This window comes from Anas platyrhynchos, chromosome 34 (assembly GCF_047663525.1).
Source record: "Anas platyrhynchos isolate ZD024472 breed Pekin duck chromosome 34, IASCAAS_PekinDuck_T2T, whole genome shotgun sequence".
Taxonomy (NCBI): domain Eukaryota; kingdom Metazoa; phylum Chordata; class Aves; order Anseriformes; family Anatidae; genus Anas; species Anas platyrhynchos.
The window spans coordinates 1,405,210-1,426,758 of record NC_092622.1 but is presented as its reverse complement, the minus strand read 5'-3'; the positions used below and the strand labels follow the sequence as shown (position 1 = coordinate 1,426,758).

The window sequence follows — 21,549 nt, the reverse complement described above, 5'->3', positions numbered from 1 at the left end:
ACCTCGCTGTACCCCAAACTGCCCGCGTTCCCATTATCCATGGGTCAGGCAGTGAAGGCGCACTGGGGGGAGACACCTTTGGGCTGGGACACAGCTTTTGGGGTGAGCCCAGGCTCAGCCTGTCTCTTTCCAACATCCCATAAAGGACATGGGAGCCATCGCTTCCATTCCACTGCAGCAACCCCTGCTCCCTGCGCTGCTGCAGCTGGGCTGGGGTCTGCAGCGGGGTGCACGTCCTCAGCTCAGGCTGTGGGGACCCCCAGATCCCAAGGAGCTCACAGTGGGGACACAGAGGTGGAGAGGGGTTGGAGATGCTGCAGCGCTGGCTGGGCAGCACCCCAAAACCCTCTTCCTTTACCATGGGGAGGAGGAGAGCACCCAGCACCCTGTGCAACCTGCCCTGGGCAGCGGGGAAGCACCCTGGGGACCTTTCTGATGACTTTGGAAGCAGCTGAAGGTGAACAGCGGGGAAAAAAGCAGCGCACCCTGCACAGGGCAGGAGCCCAGCCCCTCCAGCAGGGTTTTGTCCCCGCTGCAGCGAACGTCAGCCGGGGTCGTGCTGGCAGCAAGGAGCAGGGCTGCACCCAGAGAGCTCGGGGAAGGTGCTCGAGGCACCCCAGAGCCCCGCTGCCACCCCGAGCAGGTGCTGGAAGGCGGCTGCCTCCAGTCCTCCAGAAAAGGATGGAGCCACGCGCGTGTTCAGCACCCACCCCGCTGTTTGGGGTGGCTGGGGCCACCCGTGGGCGAAGCCCGTGAGGGCTTTGGAGATCGTGGATGGGGGCAGCAGGGTCGGGGCTGCATAGGGGGTCTGGAGGGGGCTCGGGCGGCGCGGGGAGCTGGAGGCTGGCTGGAAGGCGCTGGGGGATGGGAGCGGCACACGCAGGCACACGCACACACACATTACCCACATGCACACGGCAGCAGCACCAACAGCCCCTGCCAGCAGCCTGCAATCGCTGGAGCGCCCCGCTCCTCCGCCTCTCCTCCTCCTCCTCCTCCTCCTCCTCCTCCTCCTTTTCCTTCTCCTCCTCCTCCTCCTCCTCCTCGCTGCCCACCGGCCTGCGGCACCCCTCCACGGCCTCCGGCCCCACCAGCGCACAGACAATGACTTCATGCGGATTATGCATCTGAAGAAATCACCAGCTCCCAGATAGCCACAGGGGGAGGTATCCATGTGTTTGGCAGGGAAGCAGCCTCCCGCTCGCCTCCCTTCTCCCCCTCTTTTCTCCTCGCACCCATCAGCTGCCTCCTCTCCGCCGATGGTCGCCTCCGGTCCCCCCGCGCGGCGCTGAGCGAGGCCCCGGCGCATCCCCGCTCCCACGCTTGCACCAAGGTACCGCCGAGGCTATTTTTATTTCTCCCCCCCCTCTTCTTTTCCGGTTCGCCCGCCGCTGCCGGGCTCGGTGCTGCTGCTCGCACCCTCCGTGCCTGCGCCTCTCCCGCTGCCATCTCCCCAGCCAGCAGCGAGCGGTGGAGGAGGCTCGTCCCAGCCCCGGCACCTGCGTCGCAGCGGCGGCAGCCACGGAGCAGAACCAGCCCAGCTCCGGCCCCGGCCGCCAGCCCTGACTCCAGGTTTGCATCTCCCACTCCTTCTTCTCTTTGTCGACGCGCCGGTGCCATTCGGGGGATGCGTGGAGGGCCCCCGGAGGGTGCTGGAAGGGGGTGGTTGTGGTGGGGTGCCGGTGGGGCTCGGCACCCGGGTCTTGCCGTGGGATGGGGAGCGCGGAGAGGAGGTGGGAGGGGAGGAAATGCGAGAGGCTGCACCCAAATAAATAGACACGGATGAAATAGGGAGGCTCGGGGGGGAGAGCAGGGCACGGCAAAGAATCTGCCCCACGCGAGGGCCGCCGGGTGCATCCCCAGCAGCCCTGCCCGGGGATGCCACGGGCCAGGCAGCACCCAGGAGGCTGCGGTGGCAGCAGGCACCCACGGGCTCCCTTCTCGGCAGAGTGGCAACCCCTGGGTGCCGGCGCGGACCATGATGGACCTGAAGGTGGACGAGGAAGAGGTGGACAGCGGGCAGCCGGTGAGCATCCAGGCCTTCGCCAGCAGCTCCACCCTCCACGGGCTCTCGCACATCTTCTCGTACGAGCGGCTGTCGCTGAAGCGCGTGGTCTGGGCGCTCTGCTTCCTGGGCTCGCTGGCGCTGCTCGCCCTGGTCTGCACCAACCGCATCCAGTACTACTTCCTCTACCCGCACGTCACCAAGCTGGACGAGGTGGCCGCCACCAGGCTCACCTTCCCCGCCGTCACCTTCTGCAACCTCAACGAGTTTCGCTTCAGCCGGGTGACCAAGAATGACCTGTACCACGCCGGCGAGCTCCTCGCCCTGCTCAATAACAGGTGGGTGCTGGGTGCCCCGGGGTGGCCCTGAGGGACACCTCCAGCCACGGCTCAGCGTGCCACCGGGTGCCCCACATGCCCACAAGGTGGCTGGTGCGGGTGGCATCTCCTTAACCTCCATGAGGAAGCAGATCCTGAGCTAATTCAGCTCTACAGAGGGATGTGGCCACTGCATGGCTCTACCATGAGCGGGGTGACCCCAGGTCCTGCTCCTGCTCCTGGGCACGTGGCTCCCACATTGGAGCTTCTCTGGATGGATCCAGCCTGGCTCCGGTCCCCACGTGCAGCAATGCCAGGAGGTGAAGCTGCTGAGTGTCACCTGCAGGCTGGGGCCATGCCTTGGGCTGCAGGACCCCATGGTGCAGCACCCAGGCCCATCCCCATGCCCGCAGCAGCTCCGTGGTGCTGCCAAGACATCCTCATGCACTCGGGGCTGGCATCAGGGTGTGCTCTTTGTCTGTGCTCATTAAGTGGGGCACAGCCACCGCATCCAGCCTGCCACCAACAGCATGGAGCACGCAGCTGGGCTGCCCTGAAATGGGGCTGGTGCTGCAGGACTGATTTTGGGGGGCAAGCAGGCTCTGTTTGGTACATGGTCACTGCCAATGCCAAGCTTCTTCGGTGCCACAGGTGTCACGGTGGCCCTTGGAGAAGGATGCTGATGGCTGGATGCATTGAGCTCCTCCTTGCCCATCCTCCTGCCCCATCTCACACCTCTGGGCCAGTTTGTGCTGTTGAAAGCTCTGAAAAATGCCATGGGCAGAGTGTTTTTGCCAGGGGTTGGGGCAGAAGTAGCTCGTGCGAAGCCCAAATGACTTTTGGCAGAGGGAGCAGCCACTGCAGCCAGGCCTGAGCCTCTGCCTGCTCCTTCCCCTAAGATACGAGATCCCGGACACCCAGACGGCTGACGAGAAGCAGATGGAAATCCTGCAGGACAAGGCGAACTTCCGAAACTTCAAGCCCAAACCTTTCAACATGCTGGAGTTTTATGACCGGGCTGGCCACGACATCCGGGAGATGTTACTGTCCTGCTTCTTCCGCGGGGAGCAGTGCACCCCCGAAGACTTCAAAGTGGTGAGTGCCCCCGCGGCCCCCTCCCAGCGCCACAAATCCACCTTGCGAGGAGGGTGTTTGTCCGCCTGTAACCATTCCTGCCTCCTTTTGGCTCAGAAAGAACGGGCAGCAGCAGCATTAAGGGGATGCCGCTGGGCTTTAGAGGTCCAGGTGCCCCCAAGGCGTGGGTGCCGCTCGGTGCAGGGTCCTTCTGCATGCACAAAGCCCCCCGGGATCACTCGGGCTCTGCCAAGCAGGGTTGTGCGTGCCAGGTTGGACACCTTGTGCTGGAAACCACCGCACGGTGAGGATGGAAAAGCAGGGAGAGGCACGGAGATGGCCAACGGGGACCTAAGGGAGCCCCCCCAGGCCCTCGGGGAAAGCAGGTCCCAGTGGCACAGCGCGGCGTGGAGGCTGCGGCTTGAACTGGTGCTCAGCTCCAGCGCACAATAAAGCCTTTATCCCCCCGCGGCTGCCTCTCCCCCGTCCAGCTGGGAATTACACAGTGCTGGCCATTCGGACGCTGCCTAATAAATTCGGCAACCGGGGTGGCTCTTTGTGAGCTGGCTCTGGTGTGGCGTGCGCCGCTCTGCGCCTTTTGGGGTCCCCGTCCCTGTCCCCAGCATGGCCTGGGGACGTCCCACTTGCATCCCGTACTGAGTGAGGATAAAGCCACCGAGCGTGCCGAGGAGCTGGCTGGGTGTCCCCAGGGCTGCTGCCCAGGTCCCGGCACCGTACGAGTGGTTTTAATCATCTGCAGTAAATTCCCTCGGCGGGCTCTTTGGACAGAGCAGCCTTCTGTTGTTAGCGGTTGGGCGGTTCGGTTGGTAAATGGAGGCAAGTTGCAGCCCCGAGGGGGCCGGATTTCCCCCGTGGGGGTCAGGTCCCACGTGCAGTCACCAGGTGGTTGTGGTGCCTGGCCCTCCCTGGTGGTGTTTTCTGCACCAAAGCATCCTCAGGAACTCATCCTTCATCCTTCCATCCATCTGTTAGGGTCCAAATACCCCGCTCCCCCCATCCGCTCCGACCGGGAGAAGCAAAATAGACTTGCAGCTGGTTTATTATTACTGCCTGGATTATTCCTTGCAAGCAGGTTTGGATGATTTAATGGATTTGATTAGAAAAAGCTGGCTCAGTGCTATATTTATGTTGCTCTTTGGATTCCCCTTGCAGCCTTGTGCAGGCAGAGCTGTGCGTGCCGGGGCTGGGGCCGGCGCCGCCTGCACACGCGGGGTCCTGCGGCCACCCCGTCCCTCCGAGCCCCTTCAGGAACCTTTGCCCTGTCCCCAAACGGGGCTTGAGGCCGTTTTCAGAGGCGTTTGTCTTAAAGGTTAATAATTCCTGCTGCCACGCTGTTCCCTGCTGTGTCCGTCCATGCTTGGCACTGCTCTGGGCCCCGTGGCACCGAGTGAGGCCAGTGGGTGCTGGGGCACCCTTGGGACCATCCCTGCACCGTGTCCCGCTGGGTCTTCATGGTGCCCCATCGTCCCCCCACCCGTGTCACCCCCACTGCAGATCCCACTGCCTCTCTTTCGGAGCCCCTTGCACCACCCAGGCTAGTGGGATGCCCAAGGAGGGGCTCTCACAGCCCCCCCTTATTGATACAGAGGAGATGCTGCACCCAAGGGGACCCCCACCGGGGGTGATTTGGGGTCTGCCCAGACCCCACGGGCTGGGGGGGAGCTGCCTGCGTGCAGGCAGGGATGGAGCTCGCTCCTTTCCATACCCATCCCCTTCCCAACCGTTCAACTTCAGTGCTGTGGCCGGGGGGGGGAGAGCCGGGGGGGGAAACTGGGAGAACCGGGGAGCAATGGGGAGAGCCGGGGGGTGATGGGGAGAGCCGGGGAGCGCGCGGCCGCCCAGGCGATGCCGGCTGCATGCTGATGTTGGCCGGCGCGGGAGGCGACGGGAAGAGCCGCGGCTCCACCGCCAGCACCGCGGCCGCCGCGTTATCTGTCCCCGGCAGGAGGGAGGGCTCGGGGGAGACACGGAGAATGCAGATGCGGGGGGTGCCGTAACCGAAATATCTGGGGTGAAAATAAGGGGGCTGGAGCTGCCCGCCGTCCTGACCCCCCCCCTTGTACTGGTGGACAGTGGGAGGGCATCACTGGGGGGTGGCCACGGCAGCCCTAGGGGTCCCCCCCCATGTGGGGAGGGCTGCCTGCGTGGCCTCATAATGCTGGGAGCATCCCGGGGGGGCACATTGCAGCCCCCCTGCATGGAGGGGCCTTGGAATGTGCCCAGGATCCCCCAGCACGCAGGGCTGGTGTGGGATGCCAGGGGAAGCCCGTCCTGGGGTCATGGGGGCTTTTCCCACCTCCCCTTTCATCCTGCATCATCTCCAGGCCACATCGGGGGAGGGGGCCTCAGCTTTGCTCCTCTCCCTCCATCACCACCGGGCTTTGTGCTGCGGGGGGGTGCTGTGAGGGGCAGCTGCCACATGTAGATAGATGTAGGGATGCTCTAGGGGTGGGTTTTGGGTAGGTTTTGGGGGACTGAGCCCTTGAAGGAGACCTGGGAGGATGCACGGGGAGCTGCAGCCGCCTCCTCTCCCCAGCCCCCAAATCCTGGCACGGCCTTAAAACCCCGTGGGGCGTGCACAAGGCGTGGGGCATGTCCTGAACCCCCCCCAGAGCCTCCATCCCTGAAGGATATGGGGTGAGGACGTCCCCAGCACCGGGGCCATGAGCCCCACAGAGCTGCTGACGGGGAATCCTTCCAGGGCTCCTTTTTGGGGATGGGGGAATCGGCCTCCCCTTCACCTCCGTTTCGGGGCCGTGCTCCCCATTGTGCTCATTAGCAGCAGAGATCAATGTTTCTCGCCTGCTTCTTCATTATTTATAAGTTCGAGCCCTCATTCCTCTGCGGGAACGCACGGCCCCGCTGGCTCCCCGCTTGCATTTCCCCTCCCTCCCCATGCGGAGGCCCCAGGAGTGCTGCTCGCTCCCCCGTGGATCTGCTCCCTGCCCAGCAGCCCCATCTCTGGGCTCTAAATCCCATTAATTTTCTTTCCACCAAGGGGAAAATGAGGATACCCTTCCTCTTCACCCCACAGCGTGTGGTCTGGGGCATGGCAGGGGTCAGGGGATGGGAATTGGGGCTGTCCCACATGAAACCATCGTTAAACCTCGGGGCGGTGCCGCACGCTCTGCTCTGCTCAGCCCCTTTTTGGGGTGGGGGTGACGTGGGCAGCCATGCCCAGAGCTATGTGATTTTGCAGCTTTCCCATCTCCCGCTCCCCCAGCCTGTCCTGGGGGAGAGTCACGTCCCCGAATCCCCATCCCCCTGCTGCTTCGGGGCGCGGGAGCCGTGCCTGGCCTTGGAGCCTTAGGGCAGCGCACGTGGGACACCCCAGATAAAACTGCAGAGGATTAAGACCTCTGGACCATTTCCATGAGGCTCCGGGGCTGAGCTGGCACTCGGGAGAATTGAGTCTGACATGGAGATCATGCCGCTGCCTTTTGCATCGGCTTTCTGCATCCTCTGCCCTGGAAACAACGAGTGCCCGGAGGATGAGCGAGGCAGGGAGCAGGAGAGGTCTGGAGCAGCCCCAGCAACCCCCTGCCATGCTCCTCCTCTCCTTCCTCCCACCCGCGGAGCAACGTGGGCCCCTCCAAACCCCAAGGCACCTTTCTGAACCCCCCCAGATCCCAAAGCCACGGCTCTGCCTCAACCCTCAGCCCTGGGGGACCCCAGCACTCACCGGAGGACCCAGGCATCGGGGCCGTGGCAGTCACGAGCCCGGAGCCCCGCGGTGAGCGCAGCATCCCCGCGGCGAAGCGCTGGTGGGTAATCATGGAGCCGGAGTGAAAAACATCTCCAACACAGCTGGAGAGACCAGGCGCGGGAATTACCGATACCCAGATATTTCCTGGAGCTGTAGAGAGTTAAGAAATAAACCTCACGGGCTCATCTGGCTCGGGAAAAAACAACCTGGGGACCGCGTGGGCAGCAGGACCGGCCACTGACCCCAAAAAGCATCATCCCCCCGGCCTGGGACCGGTCCCCAGCAGCACAATGAGCCCGGCGGCGCTCCCCACGGTGCCCAACGCAGCCAATGCGTTTACAAACGCTGTAAAACATTCAACTGATTTATGTAAATCACTTCTTAACGCGGCACAAGGGCTCCTAAATAACTTATAAGCATTTGAAACTGTTCGCCTCTATCTGTTGTTTCCGAGCGGCGTTTCACCTCCGGCATCCCAGCCGTGGTCCCCGGGGCCTGGCGGTGCCATCCCCGCCTGTGTCAGTGCAAGCTCCTGTCCCAGCCATCAGCACCGTCGAGCAGCGGCTTCGTTTGACCCCGGAGCTCGCATCGCTTGCCACGCGAGCGAAGCAAACCGCGTGGGACACGGGCTGCGTGCCGCGGAATAATCGGAGCTGACGGAGCAGAGGAGCAGCCCCAGACGGGGCCGCAGCTATTTGCTGGGTCAGGAGCACCCCGATTCGGCCAGCTAGGAGGCTTTCAAGGATCTCGGTATTTCGCTCAAAGGAAATCATCCAGAAAGCAGCCCAGAGCCATTTAGCCCTCGGGTGCAGAGCGGAGGCACCGATGAGCGCTGTTCCTTGGCCGCTTCATTTCCTCGGTGCTTACTGAGGTCTTCTGGACACCGGTGCCTGCGGGGTGCAGGTGGGAGAATTTGGGATCCCTCAGCCATCCACGGCTCCACTCGCCCCACAAAAACACACAGCGAGCGACTCTTGCTTGAATCCAGTCACATTTTACTCATTTTGCAGCAGGACAGCACGAAACAGTCCCCGTTGCTGCACAGGAGCGGCGTCCCCAAACCCCCTGGGATTTTGGCAGAGCCAAAAGCAGCAGAAGAGGGTCAGGAACAAGAGGCAGAGGACATCAGTGCCGGGCATGGCACAGCGGGGGCCGATGCGTGCCTGCGCCTCGCAGCCGGTTCGTTAGCAGCTCTGCCACGGAGCAGGTAAATCAGTTAGCGCCTCGAACCTGTAAGCACCGAGCAACATCGCTCCCGTTCACCCTGGCAGGAGATTAGGAGAGGAGAGAGGAGGACACGCAGGAGCAGGAGCAGGCCCAGCCGGGGGTCATTTAGGTCCTGGGCTGGCATTGCAGCCGTCCCATACTCAGCAGCGTGCACAGCCCTGCCCAGAGCCGGGAACACGCGAATATGCACCACGCACGCACGGGAACACTGCGCACCCGGAGGCATTGTGCACACCCCAAAGCATTTTGCGCACCCCCAAAGCACTTTGCACAGCCAGAGTTACCCTGCACACCCAAATCGCTTTGCACACCCAAATTGCTTTGCACCCCCAGAGCTGTCTTGCACACCCGAAGCCCTTCGTGCACCCCAACGCACCCGGAGGTGTTGTGCCAAGAGCTCCGAGCGCCTCAGATGCACCTCTGGGGCCCCGCCAGGCTGTTCCTGCTCCTCTTGAGATGCCTTTGCACACAAAATCATTAGGAAATTAATTATTAATTATTATTAATAAGGTTTAATGGTATCTTCAGCTGCTGGAAGAGATGAGGAGGCTTTCGAGCACCATCTGGCTAGCCGCGATGGAGGCAGGGATGCCACGACCGCGGAGCTCCAGGCACACGCACCCCGGACACCAGCCCTCATGGGAGCCACAGGCTGGAAATAAAACCCTGAAACACCACCAGAAAATGGAATTTGTTTTTTCCAAACGATTTCCCCTTTATCTCCCCTTCAGTCTTTATCTGAGAGCCAAGCTGAGCAGCAGCAGCTGAGCACACAGCGCGTTCGGTGACCGAGGGTATTTCAAAGAATTCACCCAGGAAAGCTCTGCAGGTGGCTTCTCCTTTTCACCAGTGCTAAACGGGGACAACCTGGGGCAGGGGGAGCAGCTCCCCTGAGCACCTGGAGCCACGCAGGAGGCAGAGATCTCCCCAGGGAGATCCGGGAAATTAACTGTCTCATGGCCTTTTGCCTCAGTTTTAATTTATCTGGCTTTTTATAGATGCCTTTGTTTTATCGCCTGCAGAGTTTGGTCAGAGCCGGGGCTCTCGAAGCAGCAGGCATCACTGCAATTCCCGAAACAACCATGACTCAAGATGCACCTCACCATCTCAGGCTCTTATTTATTTATACAGGCCTTGACACTTGGATATTACAACTTTTTTTTTTTCCTCCTGAGTATTTTTTTCCCCCTGCATGGAGGATCCGCTGCATTTGCACCCAGGATCCCAGCACCAGGACAGAGCCAGGGACACTGGGGCAGGGGCTCCCCCCACCCTCAGTTTATGGGGGATTTTAAGCCCCTTCTCGCTGCCCCAGCAGCCCCACAAGGCAGCGGTGAGCCTCACGCAGAGCAGCCACATGCCGGGGCTGTGTAACCACCTTGCTTGGATTAGATTTGATTTGAAAACCATGCGGTGCGCAGAGCTGGAGCAGGCGAACGCAGCGAGAAAACCCGCTCGGAATACAATTTCCACCCCCCCTACCACCACCAATACAAACATCGGCTTGAATGTTTGCATGAACTGTCTAAGCAATTGTGAAGGATGTCGGAAAAAATTGCAACCTGCTTATGGGTAATTCACAGGCGGCAGGAAACACGGGAAGGCTTTCGGATAAGTGTCCACCCGGAGAATAATCCTGGGGGCCCCGGAATTAGCAGCACCTCAGCAGCCTCCTCTTCTGCTCCTGGCGGGGCAGGAGCCAGCACGGTGCTGCTGCCCCCCTCCAAGGCACGGGAGCTGCTGCAGATGGGTAAATCACCCAGCGAGCCCTCGGCGTTACAAACTGTTTCAATTATAGGAGCGTAAATGGGTCCTCAGCAAGAAGGATAAGGCAGCTGCTGGAGCCATCGTGGTGGATACACAGAGGAGCCCGGCCGTGGATACCCACGGAGCCCCCCCAGATCCCTCCCCCAGCAGCAGGACCCCAGGGGACCACGATGCCGACAGCCCCGGCACCAGGCAGGGCTGGCTGGGAAGCGCTGAGCAGCGCTGGGCCAGGGAGGTTCTGAAAGATTAATGGAGTTTAAATGGAAACGTTTGGAGAGGAGATAAGGCTCGTCTGATATGAAATGATATGGAACAACGGGAGCCAGGGAGGCCCCAGGTCCATAATGAAGTCCACTTAGCGCATTACTCACCATAATGTGCTTTTTATTAAAGTCCTGAGCTGCAGATTCTGGGTCTGCAGACGACAGCCCCGGGCAGGATGGCACGGGGCCGGCAGGGACTGGGAGCATCCCGGTTGTAGGCACCCCAGGCTCTGTCACCAAAGCCAGCCAGGATGGAGCACAGCAGCCCTGCATGGCCCCAAAACAGGACCTTTGTTTTCCCATCCCCTGCACAAGCCAGGAAAGGATTCCCACATCACCCGTGTGCGTAGCCGGGGCTGGACTGCCTGGGCCCATGGGGACAGGGTGGAGAAGAGGCGGAGGTGGGGAATAATACAGAGAAAAAGTCCTTTTTAATCATCATTTTTTCTGCATTAGAATGTGACATGCTAATCCACTGTGAAGCGTCTAATCTGGGGGGATAAAGGGTCGGATAACACAAGCTGCGCCTGGCTTGGCCGACGGTGCAAGCAGAGGCAAGGTGGCAGCATCTGATAAGTGTGGCAGGATTAGTCCCAGCAGAGATCCTGGCTGCCCGGGCAATCCCACCTTGCTCACCCGCCTCCTCTGCCCAGGAGCAGCGTGAAGGCTGCCCCGACTCTGCCTCTTATTCGGGAGCTGCAGCTGCCCCAAATGTTGCAAGCCTAAATTTTTCCCCCCCTCTCTGGTGCATCGCAGGCGCATGGCAGCCCGCTCGCCCCACCAAACATCCACCCCCAAATCCTGCTCCTGGGTGCTGTAGGATTGCATCCAACCTCATTGACCCCCCCAGGGAAGGTGCAGGCAGCCCAGCCCCAGCTTGGCCAGGCCTTGCCAGGACGGAGCCGAGCGGATCTGGCTCCCAGGGCACCTCCTGCAACAGCCTCCCCGGGGCCGGGCTGCTGCTTGCAGGCCTGGGATAACAGAGCTTGCAATGTTGTTTTCTCCTCGCCTCCTCGGGGATTGGTTTATCTCTATGAATAACTCCATCCCGGCTTTGATCTCCTCTGCCATTAAAGCGTGACAGGCTGTGAAATGTGCTGTTGCTGCCGTCAAATCCCCCTCCTGCCTTCCCCCCCCCCCCCCCCCCCCCCACGCCGCCTCCGTGCTCCCCCGCTCCGGGGAACCTCCTTTCCCCAGCCCGTGATGAGCTGCAAGGCACAGAGAGGGGCCAAACCGCCCCAAAAAGCAGCCAAAGACCGAGCTGGAGCCAGAAACAACCCAGCTCCTGCCACCGTCCCACTGCCCCCACTGCAGCAGGGGACAAGGGCACGGAGCATCCCCGGTCCCCAGCCGCAGGTCGGGGCACGGCGGCATCGTCCCAGCACGCGCCGCCACGGGGGCTGATGTCACAGCTAATTATAGCATCCCCTGTCCCTCTCCCCCGCAAAAGCTTTACCTGAAAGAGGGTAAAAATAACTCCTGCTGCGGGAGGAGCTGGAGCGAGCCCAAGGACTGGCTCCGGCATCTCCAAAACTCGCGCAAACTGGGACGGCAACCCCCTGCCTGCGGCACGGGGACACGGCCACGGTTTGTCCCTAATTGTAGGGGCAGGACGGGGTCCCCCAAGCACCGGTGCCACCGTGCTCCTGGCTGGGACCATCAACTGGTCACCCAGTTTGAGTGGTGGCTCTGGTAACTGGAGCCCAGGCAGCGCTTGGCTCTGGGAAGCAGCCTTGGTGCTCTCCGCAGGCTGGTTAAGCCGAGCGCGACAGGTTAATGGCTCTGGCCGATGATGGAGCGTTTTCATTACAGCACCTCCCTCTCCCTGCTGCAATTGCTCCTGAAAAGACACATTAAAAATCCCCCCTCCATGCCATTAGATCAGATTAGCACCTTGCTCACACCATCAGGGACCAGCAGGGCGAAGCAAACCCTTTCTCTTCCATTTTCCTTCTTCGCCTCTCCCTCCTCCACTCATTGTCACTGAAACTCCCTGTCCCATAGCCAAGGGACGTGACAAATCCCCCCCTGACCTCAACCAGCCTCATTCCCTGCCAAAAGCAGCCTCTGGTGCCTGTTCCCTGCTCACACCACAGGACTGAACCAGCCCCATGCCCCCAAACCCCCTCCCAGGTGATGCTTTTATCCAGCCCTGCCCATGGTGCAGCTGCAGCTCATCTCCACCAAAAAGGCAAAGGGGCAGGATGTGACCCCAGTCCTGTTCCCTGGATGAGTTTCCAGCTCAGATTCTCCAGGTTGCTCCTGAAAGGCGCGACCTTGGTCCCAGCCTTATGAAATTTCATCCTGTGGCTCTGGCACTCTTCCCCAAGGTCACCCCCTCTTCTCCCGGGCACTGACAGCATCCCCAGCTTTGTGCTCAGCGCCTCTGCCAGCGTTCCCCTTACACTTTTGGGGCCCTTTGGGGGGATATCAAGCTTGGAGGGCCCCGGGGCAGACCCTTGGGGGACCACGTGCTATCACACCTTAACCTCTCATCATCCCTGCCCTGGCAGTGGTCCTCGGGGTGCATCCTGCACGTTTCACCAGCACCTCTTTCTCGGGAAGAGCCCATAACTTTGTACCGGGCTCCCATCTGTTCCGTAGAAGTTTCCTGGTTGTATTTGTTCAGCAGATTTGGGGGTGCCAGTGTCCATTATGTGCTCAGGGACAAGGGGCCCTGATGTGCCCCGTGGTGCATGCAGGCAAGGAGGCAGAGCAGCCGAAGCAGCGGGCTGGGGTGTGCTCATCGCACCCGAGCATCAGAAACGTCCCATCCAGCTCTGGCGCAGCGAAGGCCTCCTGGATTCAGACGCTCCCCTTCCCCTCGGGTCCACAACGGCGGCTGCGGTGCTGGGATGGGGCTGGAGATTGCTCTGTGGTCGCATCGGATGCTTTTATGAAGTGCTGAGTGCAGGAAAAAAGCGAAACCGCAAGAAGGGGCCGTGCTGCCGCAGGGCTGCAGTGGGGGATGCCTTTGCTCCCGGCATTCACCCAGCCCTGGCTCCATGCCCCCGTCCCACCTCGGGGCTGCTTCTCCGGTCCCTCTGGTCCCATTGTGCTCACCAGCACAAAGCCTGGGCGCCATCCCAGGGGGGAAGCTGTGGCTCCCCGTGCCCCGCAGGGATGTGGAGGACGAGGTGATGCACCGCACAGCAGCTGGGCTCTGCAGGAGTCATCGCCCAAACCACGGCAGTGCCAAATCCTGCAAATCCGAGTTGGCTCGGAGGACGACGGACCTTGGAGCGCAAGGGGACGGGTGCCACCGGGGCAGGGCGAGCACCACGAGAGCTCAGGGACACCGCAGCATCCATCCATCCGCTCCCGATGACACCACGCAGACGGGCACCGCAGCGGGACGGTGCCGCAGGCATTTTGGGCAAGGCTCTGGCCGCCGTGGTGAAGAGCAGGGAGAGCACGGAGAGCCAAGCATATGGTGGCTGCGGAAACAGCCTGGCCCCGGCGGGGTGTGCCTGGCTGGAGCAGCCGCTCAGGCTGCCAGGACCACGAGACCCACCGGGAGGACGGAGGATGCAGCACGCAGCACACCGGGTGCCTGCGCGCACCCCCGCGCGCACCCATCCTCACGGGACCTGGCAGCCCCTCGGCTTCCCCGGGCAGTGCCAGGAGCTCCCAGCACGGCAGCGATTCCGGAGCCGGAGACGTCTCTGCTCCGTCCTGCCAGCCGCAGCCGGGCTGGTCCCCCGGGACCGGGGAGCCCGCAGAACCGCCCCTCGCTCCTCCTCTCCTCGTCCCCGCTCCTCATATACCCTCCTCTCTCCGTCCCCTCCGAGCAGCCCTCTGCTCCTCTCCTCTCCAATCGCTCTCGCTTTCTCCCCGCGCATCAGCGTGCCTCTCGCTCCTTTTCCCATTTCTCCTTCCTGAACTTTCCCCTTCCTCCCTCCCCGCACTCCCCCAGCCCCTCTCACCCACCCTACAAGGCATCGAGCCACCACCGGAGACCCCCCAGAAGATCAGGGGCCAGGATCCCCACGCTGGACGATGCCCCTCCAGATCTTCTGCACCATTTCCTTCTCCCACGAGGAAGGACCAAGAGATGCCCCTGCTGCCGGGAGGGGAGAGGATGGAGCGGATGAGTTCCTGTATGGGCAGGAGGAGGATGAAGAGGAGGAAGAGGAGGACGTGGGAGCAGCCACAGACTTTGTGGCCTTTGCCAGCAGCTGCACGCTGCACGGGCTGAGCCACATCTTCGTGGAGGGCAGCCTGGGAGCCCGGCAAGCGCTCTGGGCGCTGGCCTTCCTCCTCTCCCTGTCCGTCTTCCTCTACCAGGTGGCCGACCGCATCGTCTACTACCTGGAGTACCACCACGTCACGCTGCTCAGCGAGGAGGACAGCCCCGAGATGACCTTCCCCGCCGTCACCTTCTGCAACATCAACCGTGTGCGGGTCTCGCAGCTCAGCCACGAGGACCTGCTCTACCTGGCGCCCCTGGTCGACTACGAGCCCGGGATGGAGCTGGGCTTTGCCCCAGCCCAACCCAGCTCCTGGGAGGAGGACGAGCCCCTAAATTTGTATGTTTTTTTGAATCGCACTTGCCACCAGCTGGAGGACATGCTGCTGAGCTGCAGCTACCGGGGCGAGCGGTGCGGCCCCAGCGACTTCGTGGCGGTGAGTAGCCCCAGCACAGCCCCGGGTGGCAGCACGCTCCTTTTGCCTGGCACCGTCGTCTCCACCAAGTATCCTGCCTGCTCTCCGGCTTGCTCGGCTCCCGTTACCCCTCACCTGCCCCACGATTGCTCCTTCTCTTTCTCCTTGCCCCAGCTCACCCTTCCCACCACCCGGGGCTGCTCAGCGTGGTGAGCGCCGTGTTCGCAGCTCGGGGTGGGGAGAAGCAAAGGACTCCTGCTGCCTGTCCTCTGGCCCCAAAAGGAGAGGGAAGGGAGCAGGGAGCAGCTCCAGCCAGCACTGTATGAGATCAGGCGAGTGATTCTGTCCTTGCCCAGCTCCTATGGGGACAGGCTGATATTTCACCCCATCCTCCAGCACCCAGGCACCTCGCTGGTGTCGGGGATGGTGCCGGCTGCGTGGCCCCACTGGAGAGCAGCTCCGGGGCTGTGCTTGCAGAGAAGGTGCCTGGCACCTCCATCCTCGTGTCACCACCACTCCTAGGCTTGGCACCGTGCAGCCTGTTGGCCCTAAATGCCCCTTGCCCAGGCTGGCAGCAGCTGAGCAGCATGGAGCCGTGCCGGTAGCTGGAGGTGAGAGCTGAGAAGTGGGGAGCTGAGGATCCTGTCCAGCCCCGTTCCCTATGGGGCTGGAGGAGGAATGGGGCAGGTGCTGGTGTGGGCACGGGGCTGAGCGACACCATCTCGGAGATTTGGGGCTGCCGTGGGGTTCGTGGGGTTGTGGTGCTGTGAATCTGCAAAGTGTCTCCTCTGAACCTGTGCCGTTGCCTTGGTGCGGGTGTCTCCTCCTCTCTCAGGGCAAAAGCAGGCAGCTCCAACAGTGAGAGACCCCCCGTGGGGCAGGATCCCAGGTCAGATCGTACCCCCAGGCTGGGGCTGGTGGCATTTTGGGGCTGGTGGTGCCCTCCCAGCTCTGCGCAACGGTGCCGGTGGCAGTTTGGGGTCAGCAGAGGGGCCCCAGCCTCAGCCCCGTGTTCTCTCCCACAGGTCTTCACGCGCTACGGGAAGTGTTACACCTTCAACGCGGGGCAGGACGGGAAGCCCCGGCTCATCACCATGAAGGGGGGCACCGGCAACGGCCTGGAGATCATGCTGGACATTCAGCAGGATGAGTACCTGCCGGTGTGGGGGGAAACAGGTAACCCACCGCCCCAGAGGGTGCCAGCAGCTCCTGTCCTGCTCCCCAGCCACCTCCCAGCTCCTCACGCTGCAGGGCCACGTCCCTCGGGCTCCCTCCTCTTCCCTCCTTCCATTTCTCACCACTTCAGGTCCTTCGCTTTCCTTTTCCCTCCTTGTCTGTGCTATTTGCCATGGCAACCCCCCATCAGTTTAGACAAGCAGCCGTCACTTGTTTATAAATAGAGCCAAGCGCTTTCCCTGCTGCTCTCCCCAAGCTCTGGGCTGCAGGGGTCAGAGGTGGAGGGGACAAGGACGAGGCACAGCAGAGGGATGGACGGATGGCTGGACATGCAAAGGAAGGGATTTGCTGACGGAAAGGGTGGCAGGCAGAAGTTTCGTTCCCTCTGGCAGCCGGGTTCAGCCCCTCTCTGCTTCTCTCTGCCGCAGACGAGACCTCGTTCGAAGCCGGGATCAAGGTGCAGATCCACAGCCAGGACGAGCCCCCGCTGATCGACCAGCTGGGCTTCGGGGTGGCACCCGGCTTCCAGACCTTCGTGTCCTGCCAGGAGCAGCGGGTAGGGGCTGGGGGTGCCGGGATGCTTCCTCCCACCCTCTGGGCTAGACCCTGTGCTCCCTGTGCTCCTCTCCTCACTCCTGGTTTCTTCCCTCTCCCAGCTCATCTACCTGCCGCCTCCCTGGGGCGACTGCAAGGCGGTGGCGGGCGACTCGGAGTTTTACGACACCTACAGCATCACCGCCTGCCGCATCGACTGCGAGACCCGCTACCTGGTGGAGAACTGCAACTGCCGCATGGTGCACATGCCGGGTGAGCCGCGCGCCGCCGGGTCCGGCCCCTCTACCCTTGGACACGGTCCCATGGGAATCCTTTCTCTCTCCTCCAGGCGATGCCCCTTACTGCACCCCGGAGCAGTACAAGGAGTGCGCAGACCCGGCTTTAGGTGAGGCCGCCCAGCTCCTGGAGTGGGGCTGAGTGTTGGGTTTTTCCCTCTCTTCATCCCTCTCTTTCCCTGCCCAGATTTCCTGGTGGAGAAGGACAACGAGTACTGCGTCTGCGAGATGCCCTGCAACGTCACCCGCTACGGCAAGGAGCTCTCCATGGTGAAAATCCCCAGCAAGGCCTCTGCCAAGTACCTGGCCAAGAAGTACAACAAGTCGGAGCAGTACATCGGGTAACCCCCCACAGGGACAGGGCGGCATCGCGTCCCCCGGGCTCAAACCTCAACCTGACGCCGCTTCTTTTCTGTGCAGGGAGAACATCCTGGTGCTGGACATCTTCTTTGAAGCCTTGAACTACGAGACGATCGAGCAGAAGAAGGCGTACGAGGTGGCCGGCTTGCTGGGTGAGTGGCTGTGCCCTGCGCCATGCCCCACGTTGGCATCCTCCAACGTGGTCCCACATGCTGTGAGCCCAGCCCCGAGGCACCGGGGTGTGCCGACAGCTTGGGCACAGAGCAGGGCACCCCACCGGGTCACAGCGGTGATGAGTTCTGCCCTTTCTTTGCTCCATCTGCCCCCAGACTCTGGGTTCATGCCCCGCTGACGAATTCCCTCTCCTCTCCTTTCCTCCCCTCTCCAGGTGACATTGGAGGGCAGATGGGGCTCTTCATCGGGGCCAGCATCCTCACTGTGCTGGAGCTGTTTGACTACGCCTATGAGGTGAGCACCTCTGCCATCCCCTGGCTGCGAGGGGGCACCAAAAGTGCTCCCCCCCAGTCCCCTCTGTTCCTCCAGTGCTGGCACAACCCCATCCTCCCCTTGGCACCACGTTTCCCTGGGGCTGGCAGAGCCCGCTGTGGGGTGCTGGGCCATTCCCTGCACCTTGGGCACGGGGCAGAGCCGTTTGTGAGCCTGTGTGGAGCTGAAATGTGGCTCTCCTAGGTGATAAAGCACCGGCTGTGCCGGCGGGGCAAGTGCCGCAAGAACCACAAGAGGAACAACACGGACAAGGGCGTCGCGCTGAGCATGGACGACGTGAAACGCCACGTAAGTGCCGAGCGTGCCGCGGTGTTTCACGGCGGTGGTGGGCTCACTGCTTGGGGAACCAGCTGGGAAAAGCAGAGGCAGCAGGCAGAGATGTTGTAGGGAGCCAGGGATCCCACTCGGCAGGGTTGTGGGTGAAGCCGGTGAGCCCAGCACCCCATCCAGCCTCTCTGCCCCGCAGAATCCCTGTGAAAGCATACGGGGCCACCCGGCAGGCATGACGTACGCAGCAAATATCCTACCTCATCACCCGGCCCGGGGCACCTTTGAGGACTTCACCTGCTAACTGACGTCTGGATGTACAACCTGAGCTACCAAAGCCCTCCGGAGAGCTGCCCTTCTCCCTGCGAGCGCCAGCGGAGAGACACACCAAGGGGACCTCGCTCCTCGCCACAGTGGGACATGGACAAGAGCGACGGCCTCGGATTTCGGGCCAGGCGGTCGGCTCGGGCCACGCTCGAACCTGGCGTGCAGCCTCCGCGGCAGCTGCTCCGTGCCTGCCCCGCTAGCTCAGAGACTCGAGGACGCTCCAGCTCAGCCATCCTCGCGGCGCGGGGAGCGACACGCACAGCGGGCTGGGGCACGGGCCTTCCCCGTCTCCTCCCCTTCGGCTCCCCTCAGCCTTTTTAACTAGAAACCCAGAAGCCAAGAAGAAGCAGCCATTCGGCCGCACGGTCTCCATCCACAGCCCTGTCCGTCTGTCCATCCGTCGTCTCCATGCCCATTTTGTTCCCACATCTTGGCCGGCGCTCACTGGTGGCCCTGCGCCCGGCAGGAGGGATCGCCGCGGAGCCCTGCAGCGTGGCCAGCGGGCACGGCCGAGGGTTCATCAGCCCCAGCAGAGCCTCGCTGCCCCCTGGGACCATGGTGGCCCGCAGCCCACCCTCACCACAGCCCTGTCTCGGCACCCCCGGCTGCTCCACGTGCACAAAGACGGGGCAGCTCCACCTCTCCGAAACGTCTTCCTCGGCCACCTGCCCCGGGGACGGCGGTGCCCAGCCGCTGAGCTCACCGGTGGCTGCAAGCGCCGTGGAGGACCCAGCCTGGGGGTGCCACCTTGGCATCGAAGACCCTGCTGCCCAGTCGCTCTGCCTCAGCCGTGTCACGGGGTGGTCTCCCTGCTGGTCTCTCCTGGGCTTTGCCCCGCAGTCCCTAGTGTCCCCAGGGAACCTGGAGCTACCCTGTGCGGCCCCAAAAAGAGCCATCCTTGGGGAGAAAGGCATAAGGAAAGCTCCTGGCCTGAGTTCCTGGCCTGGCTCAGCTAGGGGCGCAAGGCAGAGCCCCTCAGCACCGCTTCAGCCAGGCAGGCACAGGAGCCCCAACACCAAAAGGGTTTGGAGGTTTAAGGGACACCCCACGGCACAGGGTGCTCCGGTCCACGGGACCGCAGGCTCCCACCCCGCCCCGACAGCAGCCACCCCCAGGGGCCACGAGCCCCGGGCACCTTTGGGGTGCCGGCCAGCTCGCCGCCTGGGACCCCCGCTGCTCCTCCCATCTCTGCCCCTTCCCAGCAGCGGGGGCCGGCCGGCCGGCTCTGGCCGAGTCTCCGCTCCCCAGGCCCACGAGCGCACGGCCACTTGGCTCCAGGGGCAGTGGCAATCGGCCTCCCCCAGCCCCTGCCAGCCCCCAGGCCCCCTGGCATCAAGCAAAAGCCCTCCCGGGGCTGAAGTGCTACTTATCTTTAAGAGCTTTTGCAATAAGTCTTTTTGGTAATTATTATTTCTACGGTGTGCTTTCGTTCTTCTTATTGTCATTATTATTATTTGCTTCCTGACCAAAATTAGGAACTGGGGGGCAGTCCTTTGTTATCCAGCGATCACCCAAAGATGACAGGTCGGCCGCATCCATAAATTTTCTTATGGATTTTTCCTAATGTTTCATTTCACGTCATTTATTTATTTTCTTTCGTTCTCTCCCACTAAAGCTTTTAAAGATGGGGCTGGGATTTGACCTTGATGCTCGCCTGTTGAAGCATACACTTTTTCGTTTGTTTCTATTCTGCCATCTGCATTTTATATTTCTTATATATAATATATATGACTATATATATATGTGTACATATATATATATATATCTATATATGCATCATATCAGTGTAGATACCCATCCCGTAGCATTTAGGCCTTGTTCTTGTGCCATTTTTTTTTTCTGTTACTGATCTCTGAATGCCTTCAAGTGTATAAAGTGTTGAATTCTCTCTGGTATCTGTACTATGTACACACATTTTCATAGGAAGCACAATAAGATGACAGATGCATTGTACATCAATACCTGCTACTCTTAACGATGATATAAAGAATGATATAACTCACGAGCGCTGAGCCTCATCTCTCTCACGGAGCTGCAGGAAATGCTCCCCAAGGAGGCGGGGGGGGCGGGGACGGCAGCATCCCAGGATGTTCTTGAAGGCATCCCTGAAATGCTGGAGCCAAAAGGGGAAGGGGAAGGATAAAGCTTTGGTCCAGACTTCCAGTACAGCCTCCAAATGCTCACATGAATACCTGCAACAACAGAGATGATGTTGAACAGAGTCCCATTAAAAAGCCCCTTTATATATCTCCGACACGGCATCCCTGCCTGGTCCTGTGCTGCCAACGTGCCCCGAGGGATGCTTCAGGGCTGGAGGATGGGAGCTGACTTTTGCTCTCAAGCAGGGGGAGGAGAATTGACATACGTGCAGCTGCTGATCTTTGACAAATCTCACACTTCTGTGCTTTGGGACAGGTACCTGAGATTCAGCAGAAATGAGTCACCGGCTCGAATGTTACCTGGTTTTAATTTAACTAAGTTAGTAGCAGTTGTAGTACAAGCCCTATGCAAACACAGCTTCTGTCCTTCAGATTTCCAGCTGCAAAGAGCAAAAGCAACATTCCGGGTCCTGGGCATTCAAAAGGGCCCTCAGGACCCTGTGGAGACGGCATAATAGCGAATGGGCAGTGGGCAGGGAATACTAAAATGCCAAACTCCCCCCGGTCACTTGGCTCCGGCCACGTCCTTCTTGCTCCTGGAAATGGCAGACGGGTGTTTTGCATTTAAACTAGAAGAGACTCGCTGCTATTCTGGTCCTTCTCTGCCAGAGCTGGTGCTGCAAAGGCCACGGGGTGGGCTTTGAATAGGAACAAGATGATACAGCAAAGCCCAGAAGGGAGTTAATGAACCTAAATTAATTGCAGCCAGACACTGTGAGTAGCCAGAGCAGCTGACCGTGCCCGCTTCCTCCCCGGTGCCATTCACACGGCTCCTGTTGCAGGGACCAGGCAGCGACCCCAGCTCTGGGAGCCGTAATCTCTTCCAGGGCTCCCCATTAACGTGCTGGGCTGTGCTAGGAGCTGGCCACCCATCTGTCCCAGCCTGGCGCTGCACGAGCACCTCCCCAGCCTCAGCACGACTGCCTGAGGGTTTTGCT

At 61.3% G+C, this 21,549-nt stretch overlaps 1 protein-coding gene across 3 annotated transcripts; it reads left to right on the top strand.

Annotated features, from left to right (window-relative positions):
- The first annotated feature begins 848 nt into the window (after positions 1-848).
- Positions 849-20,457, top strand: ASIC1 (acid sensing ion channel subunit 1). 3 transcript variants are annotated; one of them, XM_038172571.2, is made up of 13 exons: positions 849-1,166; positions 1,458-1,572; positions 1,949-2,343; positions 3,222-3,417; positions 16,011-16,161; positions 16,590-16,717; positions 16,818-16,968; positions 17,045-17,101; positions 17,179-17,332; positions 17,412-17,503; positions 17,740-17,819; positions 18,042-18,146; positions 18,325-20,457. In XM_038172571.2, the coding sequence occupies exons 3-13, from the start codon at positions 1,979-1,981 to the stop codon at positions 18,427-18,429; spliced, it is 1,584 nt and encodes a 527-aa protein (XP_038028499.1). In that variant the 5' UTR covers positions 849-1,166; positions 1,458-1,572; positions 1,949-1,978; the 3' UTR covers positions 18,430-20,457. The 3 variants fall into 3 exon arrangements, with proteins under 3 accessions (XP_038028499.1, XP_038028498.1, XP_027301444.2); XM_038172570.2 differs by having other exon boundaries at positions 849-1,572; XM_027445643.3 differs by lacking the exons at positions 849-1,166; positions 1,458-1,572; positions 1,949-2,343; positions 3,222-3,417 and adding an exon at positions 14,256-15,006.
- The last annotated feature ends 1,092 nt before the right edge of the window (positions 20,458-21,549 follow it).

Excerpts from the sequence above, each read along its gene's own strand:
- ASIC1 (XM_027445643.3), top strand. The coding sequence starts at position 14,380 with ATGCCCCTCCAGATCTTCTGCACCATTTCCTTCTCCCACGAGGAAGGA. Across the intron at positions 15,007-16,010 it reads GCCCCAGCGACTTCGTGGCG|GTCTTCACGCGCTACGGGAA; the intron begins GTGAGTAGCCCC and ends TCTCTCCCACAG. Across the intron at positions 17,504-17,739 it reads CGAGGTGGCCGGCTTGCTGG|GTGACATTGGAGGGCAGATG; the intron begins GTGAGTGGCTGT and ends TCCCCTCTCCAG.